The sequence below is a fragment of the Hemiscyllium ocellatum genome, chromosome 7, assembly GCF_020745735.1.
Source record: "Hemiscyllium ocellatum isolate sHemOce1 chromosome 7, sHemOce1.pat.X.cur, whole genome shotgun sequence".
NCBI lineage: Eukaryota > Metazoa > Chordata > Chondrichthyes > Orectolobiformes > Hemiscylliidae > Hemiscyllium > Hemiscyllium ocellatum.
Window position 1 is genome coordinate 53,477,345 of NC_083407.1, and position 26,464 is coordinate 53,503,808.

Here is a 26,464-nt window from a genome sequence, read left to right on the forward strand (position 1 = left end):
TATAGAAAAGTGCTCTGTACAGTTCCATCTTTGACAAGGGTGCTTATTAAAACCTACCAAACAGAACTAGCAGATGATCCATGTTCATTGTAGCCCCGAGATTATTTTAATGGCGATTCACAAGCTGATACACCTTCCTGGCTTGCACATAAAGTGCACTGATAGAAATGGTAATGTAATTATAATAAAGACCTTCATCCTTGCCTTTGGAGACAAACATGCTATCAGAAGGATTGGTGTGTAATCTGACCCTAAGTGGTTTGCAAATATCCACAATTTAGTTCACCCAATTGTAGTAAAATGGTCCATAAGTGCTAATTGATTATTTGTATAAAAAGTACAAATTTCTTCTTATTGATCAAGGTCAGCTAAAGTATCAAAACTAGTAACATTGAATATGCAATTGAAAGTATAACCTGAGCTCCGCTGTGTTCCTTGTAATAAAAACATCACAAATGATGTACAGCTCTAAATTGTACAAGTTCCATTTTCAGATCAACAACCATGTAAATTGATACAGAAGTCGCATAAGCAGTCTTCATTTACAATTTATTTTACATATCTTTAAAAGCTGGAAATATTACAGGTTGCATTAACTTGAAGCATCAAATGGCCTCCTGTTCTTCCTGTTTTCTATGCTTCTAAGCCTGCTCCACCATTCAATATAATCGTGGATGATCATTCAACTCCGTATGCTATTCCTGCTTTTTCCCCATACCCTTTAATCCCTTTTACCCTGAAATCTATGTCTAAGTCCTTCTTAAAAGCATGCACTGTTTTGGCCTCAATTGATTTCCATGGCACAGAATTCCATAGGCTTGTCACCTTCTGGGTAAAGAAATTTCTCATCTCGGTCCTAAATGCCTACTCCAGATCTTTTAGACTGTGACCTCTGGTTCTGGATCCCACGTCGGCAGGAAGTCTTCCTGTGTTTGTCCTGTCCAGTCTTGTTCGAATTCTGTAACATCCTGCCTCATTCTTTTAAATTCCAGTGACTATCATCCTAACTGATACAGTTTGTCTTCATATGCCAGTGCTGCCATGATTAGACATTTAATTGTGTCGATTTTCATGGCCATTTTTGAGTATTGCTGGAAAAAAATCATTTTGAAGCTTTTTGTCTTGCACCAATCAGGACAATTGGCAAGAATACCAATTCAACGGAAAAACCAAAATTTATATTGCGTGAGATGAGCATGCTGTAAGTTGTTGCCATAGCGAATATACCTGTTAATGCTGACTGACAGTTAACTGCCAATCTTTGTTTAGACTTTAAACCAGACAGGTTCACTTTGATCATGGCACATTCGCTCTGTGTAGAAAGAATAAGGCCTTGTATATTAATTTACTGTATGCTGACATAAATGGTGTTCTCGTGTGTTCACTGGTGGGCCTTGCTCTCAGAAATCTATGCTGTATTTGAATTGCTGCCAAATGTGAAGATTTCCTTACATGTCTTAATGGCCCTTATCCTGTGCTCAAATTCTCACATGAAATTAAACATCAAGTGAGTTCCCTGTCTTATTTGAAAAACCAATCAGGAGTTTTGCTTTTACTATCTGCCACAAATTTGCTCTCTCTTGTCAGGCTCTCAACTCTCCCAGCAGTTGTTGGTTGAAATTAAAGCCTGCCACGAAAGATGGTGTTTTGTGTTGTTGGAGGTCAGTCATATCAGTGCCAGGATATGTCTGCAGAGATTTCACAGGATTGTGTTCTAGCAATATTGTGAGCGGCACGGTGGCACAGTGGTTAGCACTGCTGCCTCATGGCGCCAGAGACCCGGGTTCAATTCCCGCCTCAGGCGACTGACTGTGTGGAGTTTGCACATTCTCCCCGTGTCTGCGTGGGTTTCCTCCGGGTGCTCCGGTTTCCTCCCACAGTCCAAAGATGTGCGGGTCAGGTGAATTGGCCAGGCTAAATTGCCCGTAGTGTTAGGTAAGGGGTATATGTAGGGGTATGGGTGGGTTGCGCTTCGGCGGGTCGGTGTGGACTTGTTGGGCCGAAGGGCCTGTTTCCACATTGTAAGTAATCTTATCTTATCACATTCATCTTCAGCCACTTCATCAATGACCTTTCCTACATCTTAAGGCCAGAAGTGGGGACATTTGCTGATTGTGCAACTGTCCACACCCATTCACAATTCGCCAGATACTTGAAGAAGTCTATGTCTAAATGCATTCAAGACCTGGATGATACACAGGCTTGAGCTGGTAAATTATTAATTGCATTCACACCACCGAATCGATCATACTAATATTTAAAAAAAGGGGAGTAGGCTATTTGGTCTTTACACACTATGTCATTTAACATGATTATGATTGATCATTGATCTCAATGTCATACTCTTGCTTTCACCCCATACTCCTAGGTACCCTTTGCTTTCTGAAACTGCAGAAATTTGCCACAGCTCCTTCGCATCTTCCAAACTACTACTTCTATCTGTAAGGACAAGGGAAATAGATGCATGGGAACAACCACACCCGCAAGCCCCCCCCCCCCCCCCCCCAAGCTACACACCATTCCTTCATTATCACTGGGTCAAAACCTTGGAAATCCCTACCTAAAGGCTTTATAGATCAACCCAGAGTAAATAGAAATTGTTCAAAAAGCTCACCACCACTTTCTGGAGGGCAACCAGGAACGTACAATAAAGTCAATAAAGCCTATTGAATGAATTTATTTTAAAAACTGGGGCCCATGTTTTTTTTTTGCATAGAGAAAGAACATGTATATTTAACTCAACAAAATTGGTGACAGCTATTAGATTTTCATTCAGTATCCTGACCAATCAGAGTAAACCTATTTTAGTTTAAAATGTAAACAAAGCCTGGCTATCAGTCAGTGTTGGGTGCATTCTCCATGTCAGTGTCTATACTAATCAAAGTCCAGTTGTCCACCAATCAACACTTCTCTCATACAATATAAATGTTTTGTTTTCCCTTGAATTTGTATTCTTGTGAATTGTTCTGATGAGTACAAGGTAAAGTGCTTTGACAAATGTCTTTTTCAGCACTATTTAAGTTTTGTATCACCAAACGACTATTTCACTTTTGCTTCCATGATAACTAATGGATGCATTGCCTTAATTTAAGTTGTGATGTTTTTAAATTGTATTTTTCAATTAGTTCAAATAAAAACTCCAAGGCAGATCCTAAAATTTATCATTTTCAAGTGCATTAAAGCAAATTAAACTATAGTGTTTAAAATATAGATCTAATCTAAATATGTAAAATTCCAATGGGGTTTGGGTGGACTGGATGCAGGGACAATGCCAAAATGATCAGAAGAGTAGTGGGAGTCTCAGGATATATGGTAGGCTATTACAGAGTGAGACGTGGAGAAATGTCTTCACTCAGAAGATGGTGAACCTGTAGAATTCTCTATCAGTACATTATGGAGGTCAAATTACAAAATATTTAGAACATAGAAAAATACAGCACAGAACAATGTTGTGCCGAGATTTAATCCTAGTGTAAAATATAATAACTTAACCTAAGCACCCTTCACTCACTGCTAGCCATGTGCACGTCCAGCAGTCGCTTAAATGTCCCCAAGGACTCTGCTTCCACCACCACAGTTGGCAACGAAGACCATGCATTCACAACTCTCTGCGTAAAGAATCTACCTCTGATATCTCCTTTTTACCTTCCTCCTAATATCTTCAAACTATGACTTCTTGTACCAGTCAATCCTGCCCTGGGGAAAAGTCTCTGGCTCTTGACTCTACCTATTCCGCTCATACTTTTGTACACCTTGATCAGGTCTCCTCTTTCCCTCCTTCTCTCCAGAGAGAAAAGTCCGAGCTTATTCAACCTTCTTCATAAGGCAAGCCCTCCAGTCCAGGCAGCACCCTCTCCAAAGCCTCTGTATCTTTACTATAATAGGGCGACCAGAACTGGACACAATATTCCAAGTGTGGTCTCACCAGGGACTTGTAGAGCTGCAGCAAATCCTCGCGGCTCTTAAATTCGATCCCACTGTTAATGAAAGCCAAAACACCATCTGCTTTCTTAACAAACCTATCCACTTGGGCGGCAACTTTGAGGGATCTATGTATTTGCACACCCAGATCCCTCTTTTCCTCCACACTGCCAAGAATCCTGTCTTCAATCCAATATTCAGCATTCGAGTTCGACCTTCCAAAATGCATCACTTCCCATTTATCCAGGTTGAACTCCATCTGCTATTTCTCAGCCCAGCTCTGCATCCTGTCTATGTCGCGCTGCAGCCTGCAGTAGCTCTCGATACTATCGACAGCATCTCCAACCTTTTTGTCATCTGCAAATTTACTAACCCACCCCACAACCACCTCATTCAAGTCATTTATAAAAACTGTGAAGAGCAGAGGCCTAACAACAGAGCCCTGCGGGACCCCACTCAACACTGACCTCCAGGCAGAATACTTTCCATCTACAACCACTCTCTGCCTTCTGTCAGTCAGCCAACTCTGAATCCAGAAAAGAAAAAGAGAACATCATTGGAGCCCAACAGTTTGGGAAAAAGCCATTTGGCCCATTGAATCCACACCAACCCTCCAAAGAGCAACCTACCACTCACATCCCTACCCTGTCACCTTGCATTTCCTGTAACTAACCCACATCTCTGGATACTATGGGCAATTTAGCATAGCCAATTTACCTAACCTGCACAACTTCAGATTGTGGGAGGAACCCCACACAGACATGAGGAGAATGTGCAAACTTCACACAGACAATCAGCTGAGGGCAGAATCAAACCCAGGTCCCTGGCACTGTGAGGCAGTAGTGATGACCACAGAGCACATTGTCACACCAGTTAGAAAGAAACATAGATTTTAAACAGTTAATTTGTCCAGAAGTTTGGGGAGAGCACTCAAGTATAGCATTGAGATAGAACATCAGCCATGATTATGTTGAATGGCAAAAAATGGCTCAATGTGCCAAATCGACTACTGCTAACTTCTGTTTCTTTGAAATATCTGTGGCTTCTTTCAGGATCTTGTTAATGAAACATTTGAAGATTTCATCTCTTCTCAACAGAAGAGCTGGTTATAAATCTCCTGACTTTAGTTCTTATCTGGCCTGTACTCTTCAAAAATTGGAGATCAAGAGTAGTTCTACTTTATATCATCCTTACTCTGGACTATGCGAGAGGATGTGAAATTTTCTGAAGGTGGTATCTGTTTAGAGGCAGCATTATTCATTTTACTTTATGCCACCTGTCAATTATTGCCGTCCTACTTGTTAACTGGCACCCCTTTCTGACATGCAATTAATACATTATTTGCATTGTTACTTCTACAAAATAATCTGGTATTCCAGTTTGAGCAGTTAGAATTTAAGTTGGGGACCTGATACAAATAGAGTAGTATTTTATTTCTACTGATTACTACTTCATGCTGACTAATTTTCTGTTTGATCTTTGTCCCTCTCTAATGCTGCTCAGCTGGCCTTCCTGTGCCCCCAACCATCTCTCAAACTGTCTTTCATACCTCAATTGAATCTGCTTCCATCATTTTCTCAGGTCATGTGTTCCAGATCCCCGTCACTCACATGAAGATCTATTCCTTATATTTCTGTTGCTTCTTTTGCAAGTTAATTTAAATCTGTGCCATCTTGTTCTCAATTCTGTCTAATCTGTCAGGTCCCCTCACGATTCTATCAAATCTCTCCTCTATCTTCTCTTCAGGAAAAATAATTCCAACTTCGCCAACCTGCCAGTGTAACCCTGGAACCATTTTGACAAGTCTTAGCTGCATTCTGTCCAACCCCTTCTTATTTTCTCCAGAAAGTGGACAATGTATTACAGTTGAGGTCAAACCAGGGTTGTACACAAGTTTAACATAACCTTCTTGCTTTTGATCTTTATGCCCCTATTGGTAATGGGTTAGGGTTCTAATATTTTGTAATCCATCTGTTCAGAGATGTTGTTGCACATCTCTGACACAGGTGTGATTTGAGCCTGGGCCTCTTGGTCTATTGGTAAAAGCCAAGTTAAAAGTGGTAGTGATACGGACCCTACGGGCAGCAAAACCACCTGCTTAGCATATGGCATATTTTATTACTCAGGCTCTCAACTCTCCCAGCAGTTGTTATTGTCATTGCCACTATAATTATTCTTTCAATTTTACCTTAGCTATCTCTGTTCTTCCAACCAAAATTAATTACTTCACCCTTCTCTGCATTAAGTTTCATCTGCTATTTGTCTGTCCATTTTGAAGTTCTGCAGTCCTGTTTGTTTCATATTAAATGCAACTTTTGAAATTTTGCTCTGTAACTAATACCTTGGTCATTAATCAGGAAGGATCCTAATACTAATGCCTGGGGAACTGCAGTACGAATTTTTCTCCAGTTAATTTACTGAAATGAGATAGAATATCTAACTATGATGAAATTGATCGCAGAATAATTAGTAATGAAGAAGGCGATTTGCCCACCTAGATTTAGAAACCCCCAAAGTTTTCCAATAGAGAGTTCCTGTTTCTTGTTAATTCTCTTCACTATTCATTCCAGACTTCCATTCCCCATACTGATCACTTTTTTTTAGTGCAAAGAATTTCTTGGCTTTAATAGTAACTTTACATTTACCCACTTGCAAAAGTAGAATGAGGGGATTCATATTCAATTTAATTTACAAAGATATCTGGATTCATCTCTTTTGTTCCCTTGCAAAATTTTATACCCCATTAATCACATGATACCTCTTTTCTGCACTACCATCTTTCTGATCTGGAGAAAATAAGCCCTAAAGTCTCTGAAAGGATTCTGACAAGGGATCAATGGGCTGGAAACGTTATCTTTGTTTTTCTCTCTAGAGATGCTGCTAAATTTTTCAATTACTTTTCTGTTAATGTGAATATAAATGCTTGTCTTTTATGAAGGCTTTTGTTTTTCTTTCATGGAATGTGGGTGTTACAGGCAAGTGCAGCATTTCTTGTGCATCCCCATTTACCTTTGAACTGAGTGATTTGGTTGTCAGTGCTAGGGGGCAGTTAAAATTACACAATATTGTAGTTGGGCTGGTGTCACATGGATCAAATCAAGTAAGGATTGTAACTTTTCTTCACTGGTCAACTAGATGGCCATTTAATGGGCATTATTACTAAGACTAACTTTATCTCCAGATTTATTTCTTAAGTTTAAACTCCACCTGCTGCCCTGCTGAGAATTGAACCTTATTTCTCCGTGCATTAACCTGTTCTCTGATTTGCTAGTCCAGTAATATTAGCAGTACATCACTTGTAACTCCTCAAAAGGATTAAATCATTGAATGAAGATAGTCTGCTTCGTTAACAGTGAACTTGTCAATAGACACAATAGAACTTTATTTAATCCCAGTGTGGTTCCTGAGGTCTGTCCACTGTGCGCACTGGATGAGTTGGCATGGAGGGTGTAAGTGGAAAGGATGATAGGTGTCAGACGTGTTGGCATGCATTTTTGGCAATGGACCTTTTAAAGGGCTATGGGGTAGGAAGAGGTTCATGATGGTGGGATGGTCAGGGAATGGGTCGGCCGACATGAGTTGCCACTGAGGGCACAAGGGTTATGAGATTGTGAGTGGGGGCAAGAGTTATCAAGCACCAATGTCAATCCATGCTAAGTCTATTAGGGATGGATTATCACACCTATAAGTGTGAAATAAACAATTGTCTACTTAAATCTGTTTACTATTGCTCTGCTTATTTACACATTTTATCCAACTCATTCTGTAATTTCTGAACTGTTTCTTGTAACACAATTGTCTGACTTATTGTCATCTTGGCTCCTGTGCCTTAATTTGTTGAATTCAGGATGTTTATGTCAGTTTGAAATAATTGTACTCTTAATACTAAGTTTTGACCCTCATCATCTCATGCATCAAGATGAATGCTTGTTTCCTGTCTTACTGTCAGTTTATTCTCTTTTTCCCAACCTTTACTCTGAATCTCCATAGCTTTGAATTTAACAGTGCGCCATGTTAAATTAGTTTCAACATTTCACTTGGATTTTAAAGTTAGGGTTCTAAATTCATACCTTGACTGCTGTCTGTATGGTCATTATTGTACAGATAACTCTAGAGATTTACTACTTTTCGTTATTTCACAAAGAAAGAACATAAGATAAATAGGCCCATGGATGTCTTTTGTCATCATTTTGAAAATGAGCTCTGTGTGGATTGTTCGCAATCTACTAACCATCTTCTTAAGGATTGAAGACTGTTTTCTTCCATTCCAGTGTTGTGGGTTCTGAGATGACTGGCTCATCCCGTATTGAATCTTCAAGGCCCGTTTCAGGGGGGCAGATGATGTTCACTTCAGCAGATGGGTGGAATGCTCCGCTTTAGTGTGCTCTTCCATTGTTTGTGCTGCACTTAACCTGTCAGAATGGATGGTGTTTCGAGGAAGCTGTGAAGTTGTCCCTTGAAGCATTTTCTCTGCTATTCTGATGAAGCATGGAGCATGATTTGGATAACTTGTATCAAGAATGCAGGCAATGTCATCCACACAGTGCAACTGATTGGCCATTACCAGAGCCTAGACACTTCTGATCTGAAAGAGGGCACTGATCAGTATCCTGATACAATACTTGGCTTGTAAGATTTTTGCAGAGGCATCACTGGTGATATTTCTCAAAGGATTTGAGGTGACTGCTATAATTTGTCCATGTCTCCAACAGTACAGAAGGGCTGTAACAGTTCTGCTCTGTAAGCCATAAGTATGATATTCAGTTTGAGGTCTTGGCCATCAAATACCCTCATCATCAGATGACCACTGGCTGTGCTGGCACACGAGAGCTGACAGAGCTATTCAGCTTGGGAGGAGAAAGTTGAGGAGGATATACTTGTACCTTTCCTATTTCCATTGAGTCCCCCTTAATGATTGTCAGTGTTCTACAATGGCTTATCCCAAGACTTCTGAGCAATTATGGAGAAATACCATCTATCTTTGTCTAATATTTAGAAAGACAATTTTACAGTTACTGAAATAGTTGTAACTGAAAGCCTTCAAACAATTTTTGTGCAGGACCATTTACATGTATCTACAATATTTTAATGGTTTGAGCTTTTTCAGGAATTTAATTTCATTTTTTCTGTCAATTATCAAAGCATTATTCCAAATATTTATCATCATTTAGCATGTTTGCACTTATGTGGTTTTCATATTTTCTCAGGATTAACTTTTACAGTTGAAGTGCTGATTTTAAAAAAAAACTCACTATCTGTAATTTACAAAATAGATAGCAATGCTTAAAACAAAATTGCCCAAGACTTATCTCATGAATTCAAAATTGACTAGTTGAAATAAATGAAGCTATTGAAAATAGCAATGCATATTTCTATCCTGAAGATCTCCAGACACCTGAATTATTTCATCTCCTATATTGGCCCAATTATGTTAGAAGGTTGAGGCATTTTATAGATCTTTGCAAGATGCTTCTTTTCTGCAATATGAGGTTGATGTTTGGAGGGCAAACATTTGAGCTGAAACTGAAAATGCTGGAAATAATGAGCAGGTCAGGTGACATCCTGGTAAGAGAACAAATCTAATATTCCTGGGCTAGTCACCTTTCATCAGAACCAGGAACTTATGAAAGTGTATCCAAGAAGCTTTCAAAATCCTCATGAAGAAACTCTGATCTTTCGAGACAGACAACATTTTGCACAAGACTGGAAACAGACTGTCTGATAAGAGAATAGAAAGCGACCACTTGCGTATCACATCCTAACCTCCGATTTAAAAAAAGGCTGCTCATCACCATGTGAAAGATCAGCAAATTGGCTGTGCTGGAGAAATGTTGCACAATGGGAGACTTTGCAGAATTTCTTCATACCTAGCCATCTTCATCTTCTTTCTGATTTCTCCTCCATCCCATGCACTCCTCATGACTAGGGATTTTGAGATTTTGATCCAGTGACTGTGAAGAAACAGTGGTATATTTCCAAATCCAGATGGTGTGTAGCTTGGAATGGAACTTGCAGGTCATGGTGTTCTCCAGTGTTGCCCATGTCCTTCTCAGTATCGAGGTTGCAGGTCTGAAAGGTTATGTCAAAAGGGCCTAGATGAGTTCTTGCAATGCATCTTCTAGAGGGTGAATAATGTTTCACTGTAAATCAGTGGAGGAGGGAATGAGTGTTGAATGGGATGCCAATCAAATGAGCTGCTTTACCCAGAATGATGTCAAGTTTTTTGAGAGTTTGCCATACAAATAGATGATGTGCCTTGTAAATGATGGATAGGCTTTGAGAAGTCAGGAGGCAAGATTAGATTATTTACAGTGTGGAAACAGGCCCTTCGGCCCAACAAGTCCACACCGACCCACCGAAACGCAACCCACCCATATCCCTACATTTACCCCTCATCTAACACTATGGGCAATTTAGCATGGCCAATTCACCTGACCTGCAGGTCTTTGGGAGGAAACCGGAGCACCCGGAGGAAACCCACACAGACACGGGGAGAATGTGCAAACTCCACACAGTCAGTCGCCTGAGTCGGGAATTGAACCCGGGTGTCTGGTGCTGTGAGGCAGCAGTGCTAACCACTGTGCCACCATGCCGCCCACTATTTGCTGCAGAATTGATAGCTCCTTACTGCTGTTGTACCCACAGTATTTATGTGGTTGATTTAGTTCTCTTTCCAGTCCGAGTTAACCCCTCGGGATGTTGCTCTTGGAAAGTTTCAGCAACAATAATATCATTGAATGTCAAGGGACGATGTTTGGATTCTTTTGTTGGAGATGGTCATTGTCTGGCTGTTGTGTATAGCAAGTGTTCTTGCCATTTTGTCAGTTCACACCTGAATGTTGTCTAGGCCTTAGTGTATTTGGGCATTTGTCTGTTTCAGTAATTAAGGATATATGAATAATGCTGAACATGGTGCATTTTCAGCATACAACTTCCCCTCTGACCTTCTTTTGAAAGCAAGGTAATTGATGAAGCAGCTGTAGATGGTGAGACTTGAGGGCACCCTTCGAACAAATAACTGTAGTGATGTCCTGTCACAGAGATGATTGTGCTCCAACAACCACGCTGTCTTCCTTTGCGAAAGGTATGACTCCTGCCAATGGCAAAATTTCCCCAATTCCCATTGACTCTTTGTTTTGATGGAGCATTTTAAAGTTGCACTCTGTCAAGTATTGGCTTGATGCCAAAGGTAGCTGTCTTCACTTCCCCTCTTGACTAAAGTGTTTTTTTTCCCTGTTTGGACCAAACCTGCAGTTTGGAGCTGCAGAACCTGAATTGAGCATCAGTGAGTAAGTTATTGTTGAGTAGGTGTCACTTGGCACTGCTGCTTATGATTTCTTTCATCAAATTTTAATGATTGTAAATATACAGAAGGAAATGAATTAGTTACGTTGGATTTGCACTTGATTTTGTGGACTGGACATTCCTAGGTAATTTTCCACATTGTCAGGTAGGTGCATGTTTTGCAAGGATTGTAGACTATAGAGTAGTTAGATTAGGCCAGTGGTTTATGAGGACAAGTCTTCAGTATGAATGACAGCTCCCATAGCCTTTGCCATGTCCATAATCTTCCTTTGTTTCTTGATATGAATAAACTGAAGTAGCTCAAGGTTGGCATCTGTAATGCTTGAGACCTCAGGAGGAGGCCTAGATAGATCATCCACTCATCACTTCTGGTTGAAGCCTTGTTTACATTGATATATTGGGCTCTTCTATTATTGAGGATGGGAATATTTGTGGACCCCTGTCAAATTGTTTAATTGTCCACCAGTGATCATGACTGTGGCAGATCTGCAGAGCTTGATCTGGTCCATTGACCATGGGATTACTTAACTCAGTCTGTTGCATGCTGCTTGTATTGTTCAACATGGACGTGGTTCTGTGTTTTATTTTCAGTAGATTTACCTCTCAGTTTTAGGTATGCCTGGTGCTGCTCCTAACATACCTACCTGTGTTGCTCATTGAATTCAGGTTGATTTTCTGGCTTGATGGTAATGCTGTGGTAGGGTATATGCTGAGCCATGAGGTTACTGTTTGTGGTTAAAAGTAGTACTGCTGCTGATATTGTCCCATACTGTCTCACGTATGCCAGGTCCTGAGTTGCTATATCTGCTCAAAATGATGATAGTGCTATACAACATGGAGGGCAGGCTCTTGTTTCCACAAGGGCTTTGCACTACTCACACCTAGCAATACTTTTGTGGACTGATGCACCTGTCAAAGCTAGGTTGGTGAGGATGAGGTAAGGTACATTTTTTTCCTTTTGCTAGTTCCTTTCCCACTTGCTGCATGCCCAGTCTAGCAGCTGTCTCTTTTAGCACTCAACTAGTTTACTCAGTATTGTGCTACCAATCAAATCTTGCTAGTGGACACTGAAGACGCTTGGCATCGAAAAGAGTGGCGTTGGAAAAGCACAGCAGGTCAGACAGCATCCAAGGAGAAGGAGAGTCAATGTTTCAGGCATAGGTTCTTCATCAGGAATGTGAAAGGGGAAGGGAGATGATTTATCTCTATTCCCCTTTCCCTCCACATTCCTGATGATGGGTATATGCTTGAAACATCAACTCTGATGCTCCTCGGACGCTGCCTGACCTGGTGTGCTTTTCCAGTGCTACCCTTTTCGACTCTGACTCTCTAGTATCTGCTGTCCTCACTTTCCCCTAATTGAAGACCCTCACCCCAGAGTACATTCTGTGCCCATTCCACCTTCAGTGCATCTTCTAAACTGTGTTCAGTGTGGAGTCGACGTAATTCAGCAGCTGAGAAGGGGTAGCATGTAGCAGCAGATATTTGACTTGGTGCCATGAGACTTAATGGGATCCAGTCCAGAGAACTCCTAAGGCAACTCACTCTATACTGTATTGACAAGAAAATAAAGACAGCAGTACTGTCAAGTTGTTAGAGCCCTTAGGTTGTGAGAATAACAAGTCCTGATTGTTTAGCTGTTGCCTTATTTCTTCAGTGATGAAATTTATAGATTTTGAGTTCTCGGTAAATCTCACCAGTTGTTTTTCTAATCGGCACTGACTTTTGTGACTGGGTGAGATAAGCAGAAAGAGAGAGTAGCTTCCAGTTCTTGTTTACAAATGCATTTTTATTCCTGCTCTCTTGCCCCAAATGGCTGTTGGTAATGATTCACTTGTATATTGAATCCTGTTCTTTTTGTGTTTCCAAACTGACTCATTGGCAGGCAAATCATGTTTCTCCCAAAATGTGAAATTGTTGTGTATGCATTAAGTTTTAGTGTGAAGGAAAGGGTTGCTGACTCACCAGGTGGAAATTCCAATTTTAACACAATCATAGATTTGGAAATGTGAATGCTGTGGAAAATTCCCGTCATTCATCCATTTTGACCCACATTTACCTAGGTGTGAGCAGAGTCATGCTTATCATTCCCAGCAAATCTTATTTTTCTTGGCTCTGTTTCATTTTGTCTCATTGGCACACTTTTGAAGTTGTTGCTAATGTGCTTTCTAATCAGAGGCAGCACCTTGCCTCAAAATTGGGTTCAGTTGAAATCGATATCTTGATGTGTTTATCATTTCCCTTGTCCTTTGCTCGAGGTATTTCATGACCATCACACATACTGATAAATGTCTGAATTCACTGCACATTTTAGAGAAACCGCAAATTGGAACATGTTGTCAAACTTAATTACAAAATTGTGACATTAAAAATATCTTATGCAATCACCTGTTTAATTTTATTCGTGCTGTTTGGGGAATGGCATGAAATATTTCCATGAGAGTTCTTCAAAGTAGAAATCATAAGTGTAGCTTTATCTAAGATACTGCAGTAACAAAGTTTCTCAGCGAATATTTTTTGGTAATCGTATCTTAGATCTAGTTATATGAAACCTAGATTTTTTTTTAACTGGACTTTGCAAGAATATGCTATGTGTAATTAAAAACTTAAAAGATTTGAGCCTTCAGCCTCCCAGAAGATGGTCTACTCCTGTTCCTGTTTCATCTGTGGCTATTTAAATATAACTGGGAGGATGATATAAATCTTCTGGGAAGGCTCATCACATCATTTGTGCCCAACTGCAGTTATTGTTGGTGACTACAAATACTGGATGACAGTTTCTTCTCTTACTTGACCTTTTAGAATGAAAAGAAAAACAAATGACTGTAAGAAATAGGAACATGAGTAGGCCATCTGTTCCTTTGAGCCTGCTGTGCCATTCAATAACATCATGGCTAATCTTTTAGTGGACTCAGCTCCACTTAGCCATTGGCTCACCATAACTCTTAATTCCTTTACTGTTCAATAATCTATCTTTGCCTTAAAAGTATTCAAAGAGGTAGCCTCAACTGCTTCACTGGGCAGGGAATTCCACAGATTGACACCCCTTTGGGTGAAGAAGTTCTTCTCAACTCTGTCCTATGTCTGCTCCCCCTTAGTTTGAGGCTATGCCCCTCAATGCAATTTCACCCGCCAGTAGAAACAACCTCCTCGCTTCTGACTCATCTATTCTCTTCATAATTTTATATATTTAAATATGATCCCCCTCTTCCTCCTAAATTCCAGAGTGTAGTCCCAGTCCACTCAATCTCTCCTTATAAGCCAACCTTCTCCACTTGTGAATCAACCTAGTGAACCTCCTCTGCACCCTCTCCAGTGTCAGTACCCTTTCTTCAAGTTAGGAGACCAAAACTGTACACAATACTCCAGGTATGGCCTCACCAGCACCCTATACAGCTGCATTATAACCCCCCTGCTATTAAACTGCGTCCCTCTAGCAATGAAGGACAATATTCCATTTGCTTTCTTACTTACCTGCTGCACCTGAAAACCAACCTTTTGTGATTCATGCATAAGGACACCCAGGTCCCTCTGCACAGCAGCATGCTGCAATGTTTCATTATTTAAATAATAGTCTATTTCGCTGATATTCCTGCTAAAATGGATGACCTCACATTTAGAAACATTGTACTCCAACCGCCAAACCTTTGCCCACTCACTTAACTGATTTATATCCCTCTGTAGACTTCCAGTATCCTCTGCGCAGTTTGCTCTAACCACTCATCTTAGTGTCATCTGCAAACTTTGACACACTACACTTGGTGCCCAACTCCAAGTTGTCTATGTAAGTTGTAAATGACTGTGGTCTCAACACTGATCCCTGAGGCACATCAGTAGTCACTGATCTCCAACAGGAAAAAATCCATTTATCCCCAGTCTTTGTTTTGTTAGTCAATCTATCCTCGATCCTGTGCACCTCTATCTGATGCAGCAGCCTTTTGTGTTGCACCTTTGTCAAATGCTTTCCAGACATCCAAATATACAACATCATCTGGTTCCCTGTTGTCCACTCTGCTTGTAATTTCTTCAAAGAATTCTAGTACATTAAATATGATTTGCCTTTCACGAACCCACACTCAGCTCCCCAATGGTTTAATCTCTATCCCGATGTCTTGCTATTTCTTCCTCAATGGTAGATTAAAGCATTTCCTCACCACAGAAGTTAAGCCAACAAGCCTATAGGTAGCTGATTTTGTCTACCTCCTTTTTTAAACAGTAGCATCATATTTGCTATTTTTCAAACGGCCGCATGCCCACAGTCCAGCGAATTTTGGTAAATTCCCATAAGCTCATTCTTCTACAAAGCAATGGTTGCGTTATTGTGTGACTCTGCGCTATATAAAAATCGTGCAATAAACACAGCACTTTAAGTGTTGCCGATTCAATCACATTATAGCCAACACACGTTTTAAAAGTTCAAGCTTTAGAAACAGCTTAACTTCTATTTCCTAGCAACACAACAAAAAGATATTGGCAGACTGTAGGGCCAAAGCAGACTCCTAATGGGTGGATAAACATGTCAGAACAAACATCTTTTACAGTGCAAGAGGTTGAAGCCAACTATCACTTTGCCTGCAAAAATCTGCAAGATCCAACATTTGGTACGAGAATCCTCTTTTTGATGCACTCAATCTACATCTGGTAAAACAACCTGCACCTAATTAACATTTTAAACTGCACAATCTTGAAGTTGAAAAAACTTCTCAAATTCGAGATGAACGTATGCATTCCAGGTCGTTCTGATATAACATGCGTTTCATCAATGCAACTTGGCTGTAATGTGATTGACGAATAGGGGATGCTGTTTCTAAGGCTTGAACTTTTAAGATGTGTGTTGGCTATAATGTGATTGCATCGGCAACACTTAAACTGCTGTTTTTATTGCACGATTTTTATATAGCGCAGAGTCACACAATAACGCAACCATTGCTTTGTAGAAGAATTACCTGTTTTTGTTGTGATTCATATCATAATATCATACGATAATTGGCAAATACAGTATAGCAGTTTGACACTGAACATATCCAGAATCCATTCCACAAGATCTGGTATCATTCACTTTCTTGTTAACTGTTTTTTTTGTTTCCTGAGCATTGACCATAATATTAAATCTACATAGAAGGGACAATGAGGCAAGTGTTTTATGTGTTTTTAATGAACTTATAAGGCCTCGGTTAAGTTGTAATTTTGTCTGCTGTTGTATTTCAGGTTATGGATTTGTGGATTTTGACAGTCCAGCTGCAGCTCAAAAGGCAGTGGCTGCCTTAAAGGGGAATGGTGTCCAAGCACAGATGGCAAAGGTAAAGACTTGGGTCTTAAAATAAGTGACCATGGTCGGCTCTTTTGTCTTGCTTAAATTGCTGATATTTTGTGATTGTGTATTGTCTGTTTTTGAACCTCTTAAACAAATTTTATTTTTCAGTTTCATGAACTAATTCTGAATTCTGGCAGTATGGAAAAATTATGCTTCTTATGCTTAAAGAATATATCTTTTCACCCATTTGAGTTTTATGCCACTCGCTCACTTTTCTACACAGTATTTCAAGTAACGAGATGAATCTGTATAATCTGATTAAATTGTAACAACTGTTGCTCTTCCAAGACTGAGTTTTGAGAATGGAGATTTCTGAACATTGTTGTTGGTAAATATAGTTAAAGTTGGGAATAATGTAAAATTCCTGCTATCTTACAAAAATAGTGTGAACAATATTGTTCCCTAACACCTTGCACTGCTTTATGACATTCATTTAAGTCTGTGGAAACCAAATTATTACTCATCCAGAGCATAAATTACGTGGAGGTAGTAACTGTTGCCCAAAAGCTGCTTTAGATTATTGACACTTGAGTCATCCATGTAGATTTAGAAAATTTAACGTTTTTTTTTTATTTTGAAAATGGCAGTGATAATTAGGTGCCAAGATAGAACTGTATTTGATTTGGCCTGATTTCACCTCATTCTCTTACTCGAGTATTCTCTGTGGAAAAACTGTTCAAAGTGGAAAGATCACATAATGGTATCTCCTTCTAGTCCTTGTGGGATAATTACAAGAAAACTATAGCTGCTTGTAAATTGGATTCAGGTCAAAAAGCAGTATTTTAAAATTACATACTTGGAAATTATATCAATCTGTAATAAAATTTGAAAATATTGAAATTTGACATCTAGAGTATCACAGATTTAAGGTTACTTCAAGAACTTATCAGGTTAAATATGTCAAGTAATTTTTTTAATGTGAGTATCAAATCAAAGTGTTTCCTACAGGTCCTTTTAAAAAATCCTGTCCTTTTTAATGCATGTACACTATATGTGTGTCATTTAACTCTTGAATCCTGTTCTACTCTTCAATTATGGCAGATTAGTGCTGATCTGTTGTTCAAATCTGTTTTTCAAATCAATTTTCCTGCTTTCAGTTTCATATTTACTAATACATTTTGCAAACTAAAATCTATAAAGCTGTTTTTACATCTTTTCAATTTTTAGTTCCTAAGCCTCAGTAGCATTTTTAATGGAAATAGTTCCAATTTTCCACCAATTTTTGTGTGCAAAAGTGCTTCCTAATGTTCCTGAATGACCAAAATTATTTTTATTTCCCCTTGTTCTGGACTCCCTCATCAGTTTGTTTCAATCTATCCCATCCTATCTAATCCTCAGCAGGGCAGTGGTGGCATAATGGTAATGTTATTTGATAACTAATCTAAATTCCTAGCCTGATATTCTGGACATGTGGGTTTGAATCCCACTTTGGCAGATGGTGAAATTTGAATTCAATTTAAAAACTAGCCTGAAGGTAACAATGTAATCACTGTTGATTATTGTAAAAATCCATCTGATTCACTAATATCCTTTAGCGAAGTAAATCTGCCATCCTTAGCTGGTCTGGCCTATCTGTAACTCCCACATCTGCGGCAATGTGATTGATGCTTACCTGTCCTCCATGTGTTAGGTAAGAAATGCTGGTGCACATCCTATAAACAAGTTAATTAAAAAAAAACTTTCAATTAAATACCTCTTTAGTCTTGTAAGTGTCGGAAATGAACACTGTAGTCCAGATGTGATCTGACTGTAGGTTTATAAAATGTAAATCCCACCCCTTTTTATCCTGTTAGTGAACAAGTAGAAAATTTAACTATCTAAGAACATAAGAAATAACTACACATTTAACTTGGTGTACGCTATAGGTTACCAGTAAGTAAGGAAAGTGTACAGGAACAAATTTGCAAGGAAATTAGAAAGGTGTCAGTGTAGATTGGGATACTATTAGTTTAAATGAAAAGAATGGGGCAAGAGTTTTCAGTGAGTGTTCAGGAGACTTTTTTACACCCTTATTTCATTGTAATGAGGAAGTAGGCATAGCTGGATATGGTCCTGTAGAACAAAGGGGAATCAAATCTTAGTAAGAGGGTCATATAATACAAAGTGCATAAGGTTTAGTATGGCTAAGAAAAAGCTTAGGAAGCAGTCTAGGTAAGAGAAGCAAAATGAGTAGATGAGAAGAAACTGGCAGCTATCATGAAGAGAGTTCAGAAGTCTTCTATAGCTATGTAAGTGGTAAAAAGGTCATTAAAGGAGAGGTGGGAGATTTATTTGGACTGATAAGAGGGTTTACTCAGATTCAATGATTGCTCAAGGAAACAGGGATGACAAGAGGACAAACCTTTATGCAGTGAAGATCTACAATGCAGTATCTGAGAGTGTGGTGGAAGCAGGCTCAATTGTGGCCTTTGAAAGAAAATTGGATAATTATCTCGAGGGAGAACATTTCTGGCGTTCCGAGGAAAAGGTGGGGGAGAGCAGTCCGAGAAAAAGACCTTGTGTGCTATAATTATTTATTATTCTGTGAATTCCATTTGCCTCCTCTTACTGACATAATTGTTGCCTAAGTTTGTATAGTTAGAAAATATTGATGTGATACTCTCTGTTCCTTTATCAAAATCATTGCAATATCTAGTAATCGGCTGTACAGATCCCTGGGACACACCCAAAGATGCATCCTGTTCATTAAAGTACCTATCCATTATCTTTTCTATCTGCAACCTCTTGACAACGTCCTATCCTCTTCCTCGACAGTTTGCTTCTAAATCTTTAAGCTCTCATTACTGCGAATAGTCTCCCATCTGGAATTTTTATAAATACTGAGAAATCCATAGTCAACTTCTTTAAAGGTATTCAACTAGGTTGTTAGACAAGACTAGACATTGACAAACCTATGTTGGCTTTCTTTGATCAAAATGTATTAGCCAAATAATGTAAGTTTAAACCATTGAAAAAAAAATTAATACAGCTTGGAATGATGTGACTGATGTGACTATTCCAAGACATTCACCATCTGACAAAATATGGTTGGAGTTTAAGCTAGTCGAGGGCGGGACTAATAAGATCAACTGGAAAGCATGAAGCTGGGGAAGATAATGGTATAACAGTAATGCTGCTGGGTGGGTAGTTCAGAGGGCCAGGCTAATGCAAGGGAGACAAGTTCAAATCCCAGAATGGCAGGTAATAGAATTGAAATTCAACTCATTCATCTGGAATGTAAAGCTACTCTCAATAATCATGACCATAGTGATCATCAATTGTTGTAAAAGTCTATCTGGCTCACTGAAGCCTGTGAGGCTGCCCTGTGAAATTACCAAGTATCTGCTCATTTCGAGGCCATTTGGATGGTCAACAAATGTTGATCTTTACAGAAACACTCACACTGTATGAAAGTAGAGAACCAAAAATCCTTTACTTTTTTTAGGTTATGTGTTTTGATTTTTTGGTAGCTTATTAATGCTTCCTCCTACAAGGAAGCAAATGCACAAATGAAATTATCTAGTTAAGTAATTGAAGTACTCATAATAGAGTCCTAGAGGTTTACAGCATGAAATTGGCCTCTTGGCTCAACTTGCCTATGCTGCCCAGTTTTAATATTGATCAAATTTGAGGAAATAATTTCTAATTCTGTAGGTCATTGAGATAACAAATTGGGAACTGTGAATTATTTGTCAAAATGATCAACTCAAAACACTCAGTTGTAGAAACTATTGAAATTTGAAAAGATTGGTGATTGACAATGTCACAACAACAATTGTGTTTATAGGACTTTGTTTATTATAGATAAATATTCTAAATATTCCAACATGATTTTCTGCCTTCAGTGTTAGTATGCCTTATCTTTCAATAACCAGCTGTAGTTAGAGAGCATCATATGCAAAGTATCTGTCGTATATTTAGTGGATGTTTGGGCCACAAACATATTTGGCAAATAGTTGTTGACTACCAATAAGTAGTCAAAAGTTCTTTGAACCTAATTTAGATTTCACTGACATCGGTTTAACAAGTATTAATTGGTTAATCCTGTTTATACTTTAATGATGAAAGCACAGATTTCCAAGTGAAGACAATTGGAAAGTTGAATCATGGGCACGAGAAGTCATGTGTTAATCTCCACAGTTTGTTGTTAGTGGAATTAAATAAATGTTACAGTTTGCATGCGAACTTTGCGAAAGATAGCTTTTCCTCTGTTATACGAGATCCCAAAATGGATGGTGTCAAATTCTGTGTTTTGGCTCTTGGATTATTTTAATATGTATAATTTGACCCAATCTGTACAAACATCTGCTTCAAAAACTTCTGTTCTTTGCAAGACCCTTAGGTACAAATGCTGGCAGGAAACAAATTGCGTTGTAAAAGAACAGGAAAATGCTATGATGGATTGTGGCAACTGTATTCAGTTGTGACATGTGACATGTGATGATTTGATTCTTCAGGGTGTGTGGACTTGGCACACTTAAAGCATAATAGAAAAAAAAGTCTTTAAAACTTTCAGAATGTTGGTATTTAGTTTTCAGGGGTTTTTAGCTGTTGTAAAATAATTTACATTTTTTATATATCCTAGTTCCTACAATTGGGAATAAAAACTTGATTCTTCTTTGGAAGTTTTCTTGCATTAAGTAGAATGTTCAAAAATATTTTACACCTAGTTTAATGAATTACCAAAATCATTACTTCAATGCATTTCTGGATGAACAGAAATGCAGTTCTGAATTTATTAGAGCTAAGCAAAGAGATTGAGTTTTTATTTAATCATTGAAATCTGACAGAAATTGCTGGCAAAACTCAGCACGAACTGTCCTGAAGGGTCATCTGACCCAAAACATTGACTCTGCTTTCTCTCCACAAGTGCTACCAGACATGCTGAGTTTTTTTTCAACAATTTCTGTTGTTGCTGCCTTTAAGGTCTTGTCTTGTGGGGTTGGTTTTCATTTAGAGAATTCTGCATTTTTCTCGAGTCAGCTGAAGTTTCAAGGACTAGAAACACTTTCATAGTGCGAAAGAACACCAACAAACCATTAACTCCATTGAACATGTTCTGCTATGCAGTGAAAGTGTTAGTTGGTCTATACTCTTATTCACCTGCCTTGGCTTCATTATTCGTTAGTTTTTCTCTAATTAGTAGAACTATCAGTCTCAGAGTTAATTCTCCCATTTGCCCTTTCTCCCGTGTTAACCCTAAAAACAATTTCCTGCCTCCTTGATCTTATTTCCATGAAAGTATTGGTCCCTTCTTGGTCCCACATTAACTGATATCGTTAATTGTTTCTTCAATCAATGACTCTGTCTTTAAGTTTGTTATCATGTATCTCCTTAAAAGTCAGTCCTTGTTCCCACTGTTCTTGCAAGTTATTGTCCATTTCTTGTTATCCTTTATTCTCTCAAGTCTCTGAATGTGCAATCAACTCTGAAATTCATCCCTATCTTTCCAGGAACTCTATCTCTGAATTCCTCTAATCTGGTTTCCATGGTACAGTACCAATACTGTCCTTATCAAAGTCATAATTGGCATCCAATTTGATTGTGACAAAAAGAAACTGTCTCCCACCTTTGTCCTCCTTGATTTGTCTGTTAACTTAAAAACCCTTGTATACACCATGGTCCAATGTCATCCCTCCACTGTTGCTCAACTGAGTGAGATTGCACTCACCTGGTTCCAATCTGAAATATCCAAATCACAGTCAGGATCTCTGTGTTGCATGACTCCTTCTCCTCTCACTTATGGTTTGGTCTAGCATCCTTGATCCCCTCCCATTTCTCAGCTATATGCTGTTCATTGGTAATGTGATTCATTAGCACATCACTTGTTTTTGATAAATAAGCATTAGTTTTTATATTTCTATTTACTAGTTCCTGTCTAAATTACAAACTATCCTAACTTGGAACTACATTGCTATTTCTTCCCTGGTAAACGTCTTGACTGTACCTAGACCAACCAAGAGTTATTTTTCCCCTTGATTCAATTGACTCTAGTATTGCTGGGGCTTCTTGATGCCACACTTGGTCAAAGGCACCTTGATGTCAAGGGCAATCACTCGCACCTGTTTCAACGTTGGTGTTATGTGTGGTCTTTTGAAATTATGTTGCCTCACTAAGGCTGACACTTTTAGTATTTTGCCTAGGACTGTTAGGCTAATTGCCTTATGGTACCTATTTTCTCTCTTTCTCCTCTCTCAACATATTGTCATTTGCTACCCTTCCAATTTTTGCAAGTTGTGCTGGAATCTCAGAAGATCAAAAATAATATATTTACTTTCTCTCCAACTACCTTTTTCAAAACTCAAGGAAACTGATCATTGGTGTTTATGGAAATATCCAGTCACAAGGCTGTATGAGGTGTGACCCATAATGTTGATTTTTTTTTGTTGCCGCCATCTACATTAAATGTAGGAAACCTGATAGCCTGCTTTTGTGTGGTGTGGTAGCGAGAACCCACTTCATGGTCTAACACGGAGTGTTGTGTGGTTTGCATGATCTGGTTTACTACAAGTTAGCAATTAACTGCAGTAAAATTGACATGATAGGCATTGCTTAAAAATGTGTTGCTGGAAAAGCACAGCAGGTCAGGCAGCATCAAAGGAACAGGAGAATCGATGTTTCGGGCATAAGCCCATAAGTGAGCAGGAGAAGGAGTCATGGTAAATGGGAGTAGGTCAGATTGGCTATCTGACCAGCATGGATGAACTAGACCAAAGGGTCTGTTTCCATGCTGTATAACTCTGGCTCTATAATATTTTCAGTTCTTTTTGTGCTGCTGTTGCCTGTACTTTTTAAAATATTGTTTTTAATTTCTGTACTCTTATAAATATGAACCGACCATAAAAATACTCTCACAGTCCAAGTCCCAAAAGGAAGTTCATAATTGGTTGAAAAAATTGCAGCTAATTGATAACAAGCTGATTAGTTTTAACTCCAATTCTCTTGAAAAATGTTACCATGTACAGAAGATGGAAACTAGAAATAACTAGCAACTGGGAAAAACCCAGATTTCCTAACTCGCAGTGACATGACGACAAAATGTTTTTGCTCTTTCCCATGACTACTTTGCCTTAAGTTTTGAAAGTTGAAATGCTCAGTGTGATTATAATTTGAAACTCCAGACAAGCTGTTCAGCTTCTTTACACTGTTAGGCTGCATGGAGGATTTCTCCTGCAGGGTCAGCTTGTGTTGAAATCTCGCTTAATTCCTCTCGAGAAGTCTGACTTGCATCAGAAAGGAATACCAATAAGCCATTTGCCAATAGGTAAATTAGTTCAAATGAATCAGAAATATAATTTTAGTGCATTGGTATGCTTTCTGGAGCAAACTTGCAGTACTTGGACTAAAAAGCCCGACATGCATCAATATGAATAATTTTCAAGTCTTGTGTATTTTAAAAGACTTTTTTTCTCCTTCATGAAGATTTGCTTTTCGTGAAGATTTTGAGTTGGTTAACATTAAATCCAATAATGTAGCAAGAAAGTTTCTGTAATGGTGAATTTATTGTGAAATATTGTTCAATATCACACTTCTGCATAACTTCAATTCTTTATTCAGGTGCCTCATTTCAAAGGAGAGATACGACCTTGTAGCCTTCCAAAGCTATTGTGAATTCATTCCTGTTTCATTGCTCTATTATGTAAAAGTGATCATTTTTGAGAGGTGAACAGGGTTCAGTCATTTCAGAATTTTTATAGCTGTCATGTCTGCTTTATTTCAGCTGGAATTCAACCAAAAAACATATATTGGAATGTTTCTCAATTTAGTGTTAAAGTATCAGTAAGAAAATACAGGCCACGCTGCATAGCATCAGTATGACTGCTGTAATAAGACTGCCGATATAATACTCATCCCACACTGTGGAAGGTGAGCTCCAGTAGTAATTTAAATACTGCTACTATTTAATTAATTTTTGGAATGTTAAGAAATATTATCTGTCTCTCTAAGCCAGGCAGAATCATCGCAATATTGACTCAAGGACAACAACCTGCATAGTATAGCAATTTAAACATAATAGACTATCTCAAGATGATTTGCACAAGCACTATAAAGTAAAATTTAACACTGAATCACAGTTATTAGGCAGATGACAAAATCTCAATCCAGGACTTGGGTTTTAAAGAGCATTTTAATGGAGAAAGAGAAGTGATTGTTTAGGAAGGGAATCCCAGAGCTTGGCAAATGAAGGTATGGCCATTAGTGGTGGAATGATTAACATCACGTTTGCTCAAAGAGTCACAACTGGAGGAACACAGATACTGTATATACTTGCCCAAAGTCGAGTTTCTGAGACTACATTTATGGTCCAAAAGTTGGGCATTGAATTTTGTGTGAGTAATAATTGTGTGGAGTTTGCATATTCTCCCTGTATCTGCATGGGTTTCCTCCCACAATCCAAAAATGTGCAGGTTAGGTGAATTGGCCATGCTAAATTGCCCGTAGTGTTAGGTGAAGGGCTAAATGTAGGGGAGTGGGTCTAGGTGGATTGCTCTTCGGAGGGTCGGTGTGAACTTGTTGGGCCGAAGGGCCTGTTTCCACACTGTAGGTAATCTAATCTAATCACATATCCCACATTTCTTGAAAACTTAGACAATAATCTCCATTTTGATTTTACTTTCCCCCAGGCAAGACAACCAATTTCCCCAGGATAGCTAACATTTCAGCCTGTATGCCTGCCTTGGTGAATGTTTTCTCCAATCATCTAGCCAGTCCATCCTTTTCTTTTTCCTTCATACTCCCCTTGAAGGACATATTTGGACAGACCTCCACTAATTGAACAAGGCTAGTTCGCCCACCAAACATCACTACATTATCATCATGCTGTGATCTAAATTCAACAACGGATGTGATCTGAATACTTGCTGAGAAGACTTCTTTACTTTAGCTGCCTGGATGAAAATTCTATGCTTCCCTTTGTATATTTTCAAGTCATTTTTGTTCATGATGAATGTAATCAAATACACCTTTTACAAATTGCTGTTTTTGGAGGGCTTTTCTCTTAAATATCATTATTAGCTTCAGCTTTGTCTTGCCTGAAGTGTACAACAGTGCAATGGTGCATCTAATCTTTCAGTAGGCAGTTATTTTCACAAATACTGTTTTCTCTCCAGCTTTACTCACTGTTTAACAGGCTGGCATGTTAAATTCATTGGAGTTTCATCCATGTTTCCACTACTCTATGTTGTGTAGCACGTATACATTATTTAGGTTTGATCACTATCAGCTTGAAATACAATCAGTATGAATATTTGGATGCCTGAGAGCCTGTTCTTTTGATTTATTTTGCGTCTTAGTTTGAAAATTGCAGCCATGTTGCAGCTTTCCACTATTTGTTGGTTTACTGTTGAGCATCTGCCTAAAATACATAGAGGGCTTCCTCCAGTTGCCAATGCTCAGCTTCGATACCGAAATTCTTCGGCTGCTGCAAAAGATCAATCCTGGCTAGTTGAATTTTCTTTCCCTGGGGACAGTGGTGTAGATTCCAGTTTCTTCTTTAAGTGCCCTTCACTTGCAATGATGAGATCTTCTAGCAGGTTCGCAATTCAGACTTTCAGAGAAAGAAAGAGAGGACAAGATGTTTCCCCTGTGGCAAGTTTTCTCTTATATTGAGTTTTGAACAGAGAGAATCTTTTCCATTCAAATCTAGTCTTGTCATCCCTTGCTGAATACGTTGCAGACTTAATGTCTGTATTAAAGCATCTTGTATTCTTCGTTAATGGAATTTTTTTTAAGCTCATGAAGGAGGCCATTTAGCCTATCATGTCCATTTCAACAAAGATCTGGCTACATTTAACTCCTTTTCTAATTCCTAGCCACGTCCTGAAGACTATGGAAAAACAACAGAACTTGCACTTACTACTTAAATATTATGCTTTCAGGTAGTGACTTTCAGACACCCACCACTGTCTAAGTGGAAAAATTGTCTCTGAACTCTCCTCTTAGCTG

The 26,464-nt window shown here is 38.8% G+C and overlaps 1 protein-coding gene across 6 annotated transcripts in view; it reads left to right on the forward strand.

Annotated features, from left to right (window-relative positions):
• The window catches only part of rbms1a (RNA binding motif, single stranded interacting protein 1a), a 205,375-nt gene that overhangs the window by 105,397 nt on the left and 73,514 nt on the right, over positions 1–26,464 (forward strand). For all 6 annotated transcript variants that reach the window (XM_060827196.1, XM_060827192.1, XM_060827197.1 and 3 more), the window contains one exon: positions 16,435–16,526. In XM_060827196.1, the coding sequence (XP_060683179.1) occupies positions 16,435–16,526 (92 nt within the window). The remainder of the gene's footprint in view (positions 1–16,434; positions 16,527–26,464) is intronic.